At 36.7% G+C, this 12151-nt stretch overlaps 1 protein-coding gene across 1 annotated transcript; it reads right to left on the bottom strand.

The window, feature by feature from the left end:
- Positions 1–4444: 4444 nt before the first annotated feature.
- LOC134497013 (vomeronasal type-2 receptor 26-like) lies at positions 4445–12151 on the bottom strand. Its single transcript, XM_063302728.1, has 6 exons — positions 12062–12151; positions 10863–11141; positions 8619–9479; positions 7194–7421; positions 6338–6464; positions 4445–5346 (listed from the first exon to the last, which is right to left on the bottom strand). The coding sequence occupies exons 1-6, from the start codon at positions 12149–12151 to the stop codon at positions 4445–4447; spliced, it is 2487 nt and encodes an 828-aa protein (XP_063158798.1).

Raw genomic sequence — 12151 nt, 5'->3', positions numbered from 1 at the left:
TACCCTTTTTGTCTAGTTTATCACCTGCCCTTCTTCAGTCATTGATAGTGTTTTGTCATGCGAACCATTACGATGTCACAAACATCGCAACGGCGATCATGACAGTGTTTGTGTGTATGTGTGTGTGTGTGTGTGTGTGTGTGTATGCCTTATGAAAAGCACTGTTCACCACTTTAGCTGAATAACCTCTGTCTAACAAATGTTTGGACAGAATATTTGCTTGTTTTAAAAAAATCATTATATAGACTCCAATTCCTCCTTAATATAAGCATCTGAGAAAAAGAAGGTTTCATCTCAAATAGGCAGGATGGAAACTATCCATTGTAAGTGGAGAATTAACATCTGTAAGTTTTCAGTATGCATCTGTTACAATAGTATTACCCACTTTCTTAACTATTACATCTAAAAAAAATAATTTGTTTTTTATTAAAATACATTTCAAATTTAATAGTGGAATGAATAGTATTGATATATTGATAAAATTGTAACAATAAGGATTCTGAACCCCTCCGTATAATAAAAATATCATCAAGGTTCTGTTTGTATAAAAGAATGCTATTCTTATATTCATTATTATTGCATAATATATGATCATTCTCCAATTTACTCATAAATAAATTGGCTAACTCAGGTGCAAACTTACACCCCATAACTGTTCCAGAAATTTGCCAAAAAGAACCTGTCTAAAAACTGAAAATAATTTCTTTTCAGACATATTTCACCTAATTGGCATAAAACAAAATATGTGGGGGGATCAAACCTGCTCACCCTCTGATCCAATATCTCTTGTAATATTTCTAGGGCTTCCTCCTGTGGTATATAAGTATATAGTGATATCACATCTAATGTTACAAAATGTAAATTTTGCACTTCAAACTGAATATGATTAATAGAGCTTAAAGAATCAAGAGTATCCTTAAGGTAGGTGGGAATACAAGGAAAAAAGGGCTTAACATATTCATCCAAATTCATAGCCAGAGGTTCAAAAATAGACTCACATTCAGAAACAATGGGTCTACCAGGGACAGGAAATATCCCTTTATGTATTTTAGGTAAACTGTAAAATTGAGGACTCTATTGTCTGATTGATGTAAAAAATCATATACAAGCCAGAAAGTAATATAGCTTGAAAGTAAACCTTCACCCAGAACTGAATTGATTTCTTTTTTAATCCTATTAGTAGGATCCTCATCTATCTCTTTGTAATGTGTGGTGTTAAATATTTGTCTAGGTGCCTCTTGAATATAATTGCCCTTGTCCCAAATAAGTACTGCTCCTCCCATGTCCGCTGGTTTAAAAATGACATGCTCATAAAACATCAAAGTTTGTAAAGCTTGTATCTCAACATTGGTAAGATTTTGCCAAGTAGATACCTCATTTCTATACATATTTTCTGTATCTTCAAGCACTAAAGCCTGGAAAGCCAGGATTGAAAGTAGATTTGGTTTTATTTTAAAAAACTCTGACAATCTAATCTTCCTGAATAAATGTTGAATTTCTACCACAGTTTTTAAAGAATCATGTCTAGGTGTAGGTATAAAACTGAACCCTTTTCTAAGTAAGAATAGTCCTGTCTCTGAAAATGTATATTTGGACAAACTAACTACCTGTTGGTTCTTAGAATTTTCTTCTTTGTTGCACCCTTGGTCCTGAAGTCCTGTACTTCTCGTGTCAGCTCTGTGGTTCTGAAGTGATGTATCTCTTGCCCTGTCAATTTAAAGAATTACTCAATTCCAAAGTACTGGTTCTGGAATAATGTGAGTTTTCAGGATCTCTACTATGGTTTATCACTACTTTGGTACTATCGTCAGAGTTATTTGTGTCTACCTCTGAAGTAGTCTTCATAGTGGTATTAAAAGAAATGCACTTGTTATTCTGCTTTGTTCTTCTCTTATTAGACCACGCATAAACTCTGTAAGATTGAGAAAAAAGTAAAATATTTGGCTATTAGTATGACAAATAAGAATTGTATGTATTTTAAAATAATTATGTCATGACATGGAATGAAGTTTAAAAAGGATATGTGAAGATGGGAGAGACTACAATTGTCATTGTTGGAAAGAATTTCTGTGATAAACATGGATGTCTTGCTTAGAGTGATATTTTTCTTTCAAAAAATACCAGTTTTGGCAACTGATGTACCATTTAAAATTATGGCAAAAAGATATATCTAAGTTTGTACAGCAAGGAAAAATGCCACAAGTTAAAGATAAGGTATTGCAAGATGCAAAGGAACGAGGAGGATTGGGTCTACCAGATCTGAAATTGGACTTTGCCGCTGGTTGTTTGGTTTGGGTGAAAGAGTGGGTGTTGTTAAAAAATAGAAGACATTTAGGCACTCTAGAGTTAGGAGGACATGACCTAAAATTTGGGTGTCATGGAAGTTTGTGGTATGATAAAGGCAAGGTTAAGATAGATCTCAAAAATCATTATGTTAGACAATGTCAGATTATGTTATTGAGAATATGGAATAGATAGAAATCTGGGCTGTGCTCGAAAACACCTTTGTGGCTCTCAGCCCAAGAAGCATCTATAGACAAGAAATAATAGGCATACACATATGTTGAACAAATTGTGACATACTAGAATGTTGCCAAGGGGAATATAAAATAAAATTAAGGGAACAATTGATGGCGGAGGGACACAGTTGTCAATGGTTTTCTTATTTACAGTTATCAGAAAGATATAAAGTAGGAAAAATAATTTATGGCATTGGATATTGTAAGTGATTTTGAAACAGAACTGTGTACAAATGATGAATATGTGATTGCTAAAATGTACAAACTTGTATTGAAATTTGTAACAGAAGAAGTAGTAAAGGAATACATGATAAACTGGGCTAATTTTTTTATTTATGATATAAGGATGTTTTTTTTTTTAATTTTTAAGAGAATTTTTGTAGAATGATGTGCCGTTGGTATATGACACCAGAAAAAAAAAAAATATTTAGAATGTATATCACTACTTCAGATTTATGTTGGAAATGTGAACAAGAAGAGGGGTCATTTTACCGTGCTTGGTGGATGTGAAAAAAAAGCTAGAAATTTTGGATTCAAATACATGCATTGATTAAGAGATTTTAAAGATCAACATGAACAAAACCCAAAGCTTTTCCTCTTGAGACTGATGGATAAGCAGTTGGAAAAAAGTCATGGAACAGCGTTTTTCGTAATGGCAATGTGGAAGAGCATTCTATTTTGAGGAGATAGTGACATCTTTTAATTTCTCCTTCATATTTAGGTTACAGAAAATTAGAGTTCACCCTGAGCCATAATAAGGTTTAGCTGGCTTGTTTCTTCTGTTGATCAGGAATAAAGAGAAGGGAGGAATCTTCATACAGTTGTAGGAGGACCTCAAAGTTACCTGTACCATTCCCAGGTTCTTGGTTTACGTTCCAGGCTTCGGATGAACAAGTGCATTATTTAGCCAAGGTCAGGACCTACAATCTCAGTATCATAGAAACAAAGTCATGAGGTTTTAATACTGGACTTTGAGAAGATCCTGGTATTGTCCCTTGAGTTTGGAGCTTCAAGACAGACCTGAGTTTGGCCACCTTGGAGTCTCTCCACTGTCATTTCACTAGGGCTCCAGAAAACTGAAGGGAGATTGGTTTTCACCTTGCTGAGTATGCTGTGTTTTTATGTGTTATGCTTTTATGTTTCTGTTTCAACTGCCTGCTAATGTAGACAATAAACTTTCAATGCATTTCTGTTTCAATCAGTCTGCTAGAGGTAAATATAAAGCTTAAAATCTCCTTCCTTACCGGTGTGTTTACTGTCTCTGGATTCTAAAAGAACCAATTGTCTGGCACCTGGCAGTGCTTTGATATAAAAGAGCTTGACCTAAATTATACTAAGTCCACCCTGATTATTGCCCCCATGATACACATTAACATTTATATATGTATCTTCTTTTCTCACTTCACAATTCTTTTAGACTTTTAAATTATTTTCAACAGTTTTTATAAGATTTGTTTTTCTACTTTTTTCTTCCCTTTTCAGTCTATGAATTTGAAGCAAATAAATGACCCATAGATTTTAGTGCAATATAAGAAAAATAAGGTTCCAATCTTATATACTAAGCCTCATTCCTCTTCTTCCTCCTCCTCCTCCTCTTCCTCTTCAACACCTCCTTCTTTCAAGCTTTTCACTCCTAATTTTCCTATAGTAATGTATATTCTGGGGCAGCCTTCAATAGCTCTTATAGCAGTTGCATTCCACTTCTTTGATTCTCACAAAAATGCCACCTATAATATGGCATAATGTACAAATGAAGTAACCATTATGAGAATGGCATTCCAAAATATTATGCAAGTTTCATATCTTTACTTATGGTTTATAAAAAGGGAAGGAAAAATAAAATAAAGAAAAAAACCTGACTACAGCCTCTTAACCAGAGGAATAAGTCTCAGATTAGACGATTTATAACATAAAGGAGCAAAAATTCAGTTACATTTCTTTATCAGTTGTTCCTTTCTATTCAGATCAGGCCTCAGAACAATAATGTAGCATTTGGGGGAAAAGATACAGCCCAGTAATCCTGATGCAGATGCCAAAATGGAGAAGATCTCCACAGCCACCACATACTTCCCCTTGGTGCTCAGATAGGTGGGAACAAACAACACCCAGACACTACAAAAGACCAACATGCTGAAGGTGATAAATTTGGCTTCGTTGAAGCTGTCAGGTAAATTCCTAGCAAGGAAAGCCACAGTGAAGCTGATAGAAGTCAAGCACCCCATAAAGCCAAGGACAATATAAAACATTGTGGCTGAACCTTCATTACACTGCAGGACAATTTCTTCAACCATTGAGTGTCCATCTGACTCTGGGAATGGGGGAAAAATTGCCAACCACACCATACAGATTATGACTTGCACCAGGGAGCAAGAAAGGACAATAGCGTTGGCCAGCCTTTTGCCCACCCATTTCCTCATTTGGGAGCCTGGCTTGGTGGCCATGAAAGCAAGAACCACAATGGTTGTTTTCCCCAATATACAGGAAAGGGCTACAGAGAAGATGATGCCAAAAGCAGTTTGTCGCAAGAGGCACTTTATTTGGTCAGGTTGGCCAATGAAGAGTAAAGTGCAAAGGAAGGAGAGGAGGAGAGCAATGAGAAGAATGTAGGTGAGGTTCCGGTTGTTGGCTTTGACGATGGGAGTGTCCTGCTGTTTAATGAAGATCCCCAGCACCACAGCTGAGATGAGAGAAAAGAAGAAAGCTATAGCTGTCAGGCTCATTCCCAGAGATTCTTCATAAGACAAAAAAGTGATGTGTTTTGGAAGGCAAAGATTGTGAGCTTTGCTTGGGAACTGATCCTCTGAACATGGGAAGCAGTCATCTGCATCTGAAAAAGAAATCATTGCAGTCATATTTTTAAATAATATGTGATGAATAGGAGGAAAAACAGCTACTGTGACTGTCAGAGCTAAGACTTATCAAAATATGATCAACCTTTTTTTTCTGGTATTTTATTTCTGATAGTTTTTCTGAATAAACCAAAAGGAAGTTATGGTTGGTTTTATGTGGAAAATCTCTATGCTCCTTTACGATTTTGGTGGGGTTCTGGGACTGCAAAGAAAGGACCAAAGGTTCCTGTTTTATAAAGAATAGGCACATAATTTAGACAGATCTACTATAAAGACAGGGATCTTTTGACTTTTCTTTATTGCTCCCTGTTCTGCTCCCCATTCTCAGATACCAAATAGCATCACTTCATATTAGCCAGAATCTATCTCTGCATCTTGAATACACTACTGATTTAGAAACTCTCTCTGGAAAATTAATCTTATGAATGTTTGATTCAACACTGTATTTGTTGTTTGGTTGATTAGTTTTCTATGAACAAGGAACCAATATTTCATGATTACCAGAGAGTTTGTTTCCCTGACAGTCAAAATAAGATAAGAATAAGAACAGTACTGAGAGATATTAATCCTTAAATTTCTCTGTGTTTCCAAGAATACAATATCAAGACATTTTATTTGCCCGAGTATCCTTAAGTCACCGAGATCTTCCATTTAGCATTTCTTCAAATCTCCTTCTGAACTGCAACTCTCCAAAACGAAAGGAGGTCTATACGACCTGGCCTTGCAATCTCTTTCCTATGCTGGAAACCACATGGGAAAGGATTTGTTTTTATGCTCTGTTTTCTCTTTCTCAAAGCAGAGAAAAGATGATGTGAGGGTATGTGAAAAGACTCCTGTAATCCTGAATTATGGACAACTTTTAAAGTGTTGGTAAACTACTGTTTATATTAAAAATGTAATTTAAACAAGCAGGCTATGGGCTTGCACAGAATACATAGCAATGAAATCTGCTTTTTTTAGACCTCTTACCTGTCTTGTTTGAAATCTTCCCTTCAGGACATGGAAGGCAATCATAGCAGCAAAATGGCTTTCCTTCTCTTTTTATTCTGCTATAACCTGATAAGCAATGAGCATTGCACACAGAAACAGGCTGTGCCTGTTGGACATTAAGAAGGAAAATTCAGACATTTTTCTTTAACATGCAGAAATCCTTGTATCTGAAGAATTTGGATTTCACTGCTTTTAGTAGGCTTATCAAGTATTTGCATCCAGGTATCACAGGAGTATATTTTTTCTTGCGAACATATCATAAGTTGTTTAAGTTGCTCTGACAATCGATTACCATTGAACATCTTCTGAACTAAAATTACATTACATTATATTACATTACATTATATTATATTAAAAACTAGCAGTGCAGCCCAAGAGGTTATTTTTAAGACTCTTTTGTTATTTGTCTAATAAAGCATGATGTCCATCACCAAAATGTTTTGGAAGTACAAACACAGTTCTCCAAAAGAAATGCCTTTTGCCAGTTCCTTTGCCAGCGATGACCTTCTCTAAAATTAAATTGTATCTTAATGGCTACAAGATCCTATACACTGTCTACTGAACAAGATTTTTAATTTGTTCTTTGGAAGAATGGCTAACTAAATTGTGGAAGTACATTTGAATGTCCAGAAGAATGTTTTTATTTAAAAAGGTTGATGTTCAATCACCCTTGAAATCATTCTTGGCCTATAACTTTATAAATGGATTTGTATCACATCCACAAGCTATGGTCTTTTGTAGAGGGAATCGAGCTTTGAATTTTATGGAAAATCAGTTTAATGTTTTAATTAAATGGTAATGATTCCCTCTGTTTTGTAATTAGTTCAGAACTCACCTGGTTGAACATGGCAGGCCAGATCATGTTCTCTGCAGAAATGGAGAACAGCTTGTTTGGGGGAACAAATGGATCTACCTTCCCAACTTTGACTCGATGGAAGGATTGGTTGGGGAAAGTGACCCAGTTAATGACATCAAAGCCAGTTGCTATTTCCCCATTTTGATCAAAGAAAATCTTTTCCCCAGCACTGTTGTTAAATGAAACAGTTCTCAGGTATTTATGAAGCTAGACCAAAGTAAATGAAAAGAAGTGATGAGAATATGTAGAAAGAATCTGATGTATTGTTGAATATGGATTGTTCAGAAGCGATGGCTAAAGATCCTCTCCAAATTCCCATGCCTATGAATGTGAATCAGCATTAAGGGTCTCTATCAAAAGGCAACGTCCTCATCTGGATGAAGCTGATTGGAATAATTTCATGTAGCTGAGTTGTAGCAGTCAGCTCAAACTGGTGGTGTTGCAAGTAACACCCAGCATGAGACTGTGATCACAAGCCTTTCTTCCAGAGGTCTTGTACAGTGGAAAGGTCAGTTTCACAGGAGCCACCCCAAGATCAAAGAAAGAAAAAAGCCTTTTCCACTTGTAAAAAATGTAATTTTAAAGGGGGATATGTGTACATATGTGGTGGGGGTATGGATGCAGGGATTAAAGGAGTTGTTTTTCTTCAGTTAACAAAAAGAGGAGGAGGAGGCAGAGGAGGAGGAGGAGACTACACTGCAGTAATTCTGATTCAGACAATGACCCTGATGATCAAAGAAACCAAGAAGAACCTTGCATACCGTTTGTGAAGCCATGTTATTCATTGTACAGCCTGTATGCAAGTTAAAGAAGCCTGGATCATTGTCCATGGGTGAGGTCTAAGCAGAAGGTTCAGTTTGTTTTTTCCTCTGGGGTCTCCAAAACATGTCCAACAAACATTTTTCCCTGCCACCATCTCCCACTTTCAAGTTAAAGAGTCCTTCTGTTGTGGTCCATCTACCTCTTCATCCTCAGTCCCAACATTCTCTTTCTCATTATCACTGCCCACATGTTCACCCCTTTTCTGCATGCATCCCCACCACATCTTTATTGCCATCTCTCAGCAAATTCCTCCTCAACCTCAATAATACTGCTAACAAATACTTGTATATGCTACCCAACAGCCAGTGACTCTGGGCAGCTCAATTGCCAGGTTGCCTCTTCTGACCTTGTTCTATTCTTTTGCCTTTGGCATTGGCTTCCAAAGTAATGCTGCCTCCTCCTGTTTTCTGTATGTTTTGCACAACATATTGAAGTAAAATGCACTTCATAAAACTTAAAGAAAAATTAACCTTCTTTTGCTGCTCTACCATACCAGTCACACTCTATTCGATATAACTAGCAAGTATCTGGTTAATCAGTGGTTCTTGCTTTGGGGGGTATAGCGATGAATCCCTCCCTTACCTGCCACACATATTGATCCAACCTCTTAAGTTTTGAGCCATTTCCTCTTGCCTGGAGTTTGTATTTGGATGAGAGCATGGACTGCAAAGCATGTGCCACAGCAAGGACTGCATTGTAGACACTGTAACTCTGACCAGTCATAACGGTCTCAAAAACTGACTTAGGAAGGGTCTCCAGAGGCTCATCCCCAGTGCATTTCTTCTCAGCATTCCCCTCTAAGATGGCATTGGAGAAAGAACATTCAAATGCACGTTCCCAAAACACTCTCATCAAACTGTCTTCCTCTGCAGAAGCAAGTTTTCTCATCTGAAGAAATCTCTTGAAGCCCAAGACCTCCTTTGAGGCAACTTGAAAAGACAGAGACCCATGGATGAAATCCATAGTTCGATACCTTTGAAAGGGAACAGATGAGAACTCCATCTGGGCTAGCATTATCCAAATTTTGTCTTTTCTCTTCACTCTTGTATCCTCAACTTCTGAAATATAGGGCAACATTCTCAAAGTAGCCATAACCTGGTTTTCACAATATACAATCACAATGTTGGCACTGCTCCTCATAGCAACAATGTAAACATTTATGTAATGTGTAAGCAGTTTATCTATTTCATTGGAAACATATTTCTTAGGCAACTCTTCCACAAAGTCAATGCAAATACCTTTCTGAGAAAATATGGCAAGCCTGTTCTGCCGAAAGCTGTCTCGTTTCTCAGCACTTTGGACAATCAGCCCAATCCATATCCACTGGAAATAGAGCAACAATTGGATCATCCCCTTAATTTGAAGATCTTCATTTGGAAATGCCCGGTGCAAGAAAACAGCCTGTGTTCTGTCATCTATCACTGGAGCAGAGCCATATGCCACCTAAGACAATTACAAAACTGGAAATTTCAAACAAAAGTTTTGTATCCAACTGCAAAAAATTTCTGCAGAATCAACTGTTGTAATGTCATAATTGTCTAAAATGCAACAGAGTTCCTTTTGAGATTTCTGATTGTAGACTGAAACAGGAAACCAAAAAGAGCATTTTCCCCTAAAGTTCCATGAATGTGATGATACTATAGAGCTATTAGCCTGTTTAACTCTAGGGAAATTATAGAGGATATGAATTAATGATAGTTATGCCAAGTTGGTCTTATTAAACATTAATTTCACTAGGAGTGGTTCTATGGAGCACTGAGTTTTATACTAAGTCCTGAGAACATATTTTAATCTTTAATGAAATGAGTCCATTATAACATATTTTTTCATCATCATTATTGTTTCATTTATTCTGAATATTTTCTTCAAAACTGATTGTATTTGTCTTTAGAAATAAAATTAAATAACAGTTCCATCCATCTTGAGTTGTTACAGATAAATGTTTTAACGAAATAAAATCATTTATAATCAGCAGTTGATTCATATTATCAGAAAGTATTGAATTATATTGATTGAATGCAGAAACCAATTTCTGATGGATTTCAAGGCTGCTGGTTCTCAGGAAGGAGAGAGCACATTCCTGAGAGATATGAGGACTCTCAGTTTGGAAAGCCTTGGCAGAGAGACAAAGGAAGTTAGAGTAGCCCTGTCCTAGAGTCTCTTAGGTTATTTCCCCTTAGGTTAGTTAGGATAACTTTAGTCTGGCAAGATTCTGTCTATTCAGTGACAACAATAAAGAACTAGAGTTGGAATACACTGACTCAGGATAGTTTCTTGGTCCAGTCCTAACATCAGTCTTGCCAGGCTAAAGCTATCCTAACCAACCGAAGGGGACATAACCTAAGAGACTCTAGGACAGGGCTACTCTAAGTTACTTTGTCTGCCAAGGCTTTCCAAACTGCGCGTCCTCTTGTCTCCCTGGAATCCTTCCTGAGAACCAGTGGAAGCTTTGAAACCCATCATATCACCATGCCCTTCAGGGGCATTCCATCATACCTACATTGTTTCTCATTCAGAAGTCTTTGAATGTGCAGCTATTTGACAGTACTCTGGATTGATAAATCTGTATAGTCTTTTTCAAAATCAACACTAATGTGGAATTGGATCTAGTACACAAAGTCCTCATTTTTGCCTCAGTGGCTATGAACAAAAAACAACAAACATATATTATTGGGTTATATTCACATAGACTGGGCCATCAGGATGGGGAAGAAACATCCAAGGCTTCTTACATTGCTTTCTATTTCTATATTTTTTATTTACCATTTTCTATGTCCAGACAACAAATGCACTTTATCACACCAGTCTTTGAAGAAAACCTCTCACCTGTGGGATCTTGTAAATGCTCAGAATATTTGACATGGACTGACAAACATAAACATTAGGTCCTGCAAGAACAGCTACCACCCCATCCTTGTGATCACACTTGTAGTTTGGGATGAATCTTCCCTTTGAGGAAAGAAGCTCCAGAGAAGCGAGATAGATCCATCTTGCCAGGAAATAGCTATTAGAGGCATGAATGCCCAGAGTAATATTGGGCAAGATCCTGAGATTTTCACTGATTTCTAGGATAGCAAATTCGATGGCCAGGATATGCTGAAAATTCTGCATAAGAATTCTGAAAAGAGAGTTAGAACCTGTATTACAGTTCTACCTGCAAAAAGAGTTACTACCTGCGTTTGGAAGTTTGGAATCCAGCTTTGCTCCATTCTAATTTACATGTTCTAATCTATGCAAAGATAGATAGATCATATTTATATTGGTCAGTGTCCAGATAAAACAGAATATATGTAAACTAAATACAGCAAAGACAGAGGAAACAAACAAACAAAAAACAGTCAACATAACTGTAAGATAAATCAGGAATGAGGATGTGAGTCATGTGCAGTAATCAGTTGTTTGTGCACATTCACAGCAGCTTGGCTACATTACAGAACTTGGCTACAGTATGGATGATAGCCCTTTTGTTGTCTGAGAAGAGAAAATTGACATGAAGTTCCTCAGGATAATTTGGTCCATGTAGTAAGAGAGGGAAGATGAGACTTCTTCAGATTTACATCATTTTACACGGTGCAGTGCAGCAGCACATGGAAAATAGGCTCAACTGAACTCATCTAATTTCATACTTGATTCCATCGCCCTAGCATAGGAAATTGGCATGAAATGAACAACCGAAATTCATAATTATCAAGTAAAATCTCCTAGCCACGGTCATCTTTTTAATGCAATGTAGGGGGTAATGTGTTGTTCCTTTGGATGAATTCATTTGTTTTTAATACTAATGGTGTTTCTTTTAATTTTATGAAACTGTCCAGAGTGATTTTTCGTGTTGAGTAGTGTAGCCATTCCATGAATCCAAAAATTAAATTTTATTTCTATTAGAAAAATATGAATCTGATGTGATTGGAGTTTCCATATCTTCTATAGAAATGAATTTAATGCAAATAGTCTCGACTAGGAGATACAAAAGTGTTTTTGGAGGAGGATACTGGTTAAAGAAGTCTACTCCTTTTTTCATATCCTACATTCTGCCTTCTGTAGAGCCGGGGTAAGGAAATGATCAGGGAATTACAAAATGCAAACTCAGTTTCATGAAACTGCTTGTAATACAACAT

The sequence above is a fragment of the Candoia aspera genome, chromosome 4, assembly GCF_035149785.1.
Source record: "Candoia aspera isolate rCanAsp1 chromosome 4, rCanAsp1.hap2, whole genome shotgun sequence".
NCBI classification, from domain to species: domain Eukaryota; kingdom Metazoa; phylum Chordata; class Lepidosauria; order Squamata; family Boidae; genus Candoia; species Candoia aspera.
This window is presented reverse-complemented; position numbering and strand designations above follow the sequence as displayed.

Coding starts and splice junctions, on each gene's coding strand:
- LOC134497013 (XM_063302728.1), bottom strand. CDS start 12,151: ATGTTGTATTACAAGCAGTTTCATGAAACTGAGTTTGCATTTTGTAAT. Junction 7,422..8,618: donor TGGATCAATATGTGTGGCAG/GTAAGGGAGGGA, acceptor ACTTTGGTCTAG/CTTCATAAATACCTGAGAAC. Junction 6,465..7,193: donor GGCCTGCCATGTTCAACCAG/GTGAGTTCTGAA, acceptor AATGTCCAACAG/GCACAGCCTGTTTCTGTGTG.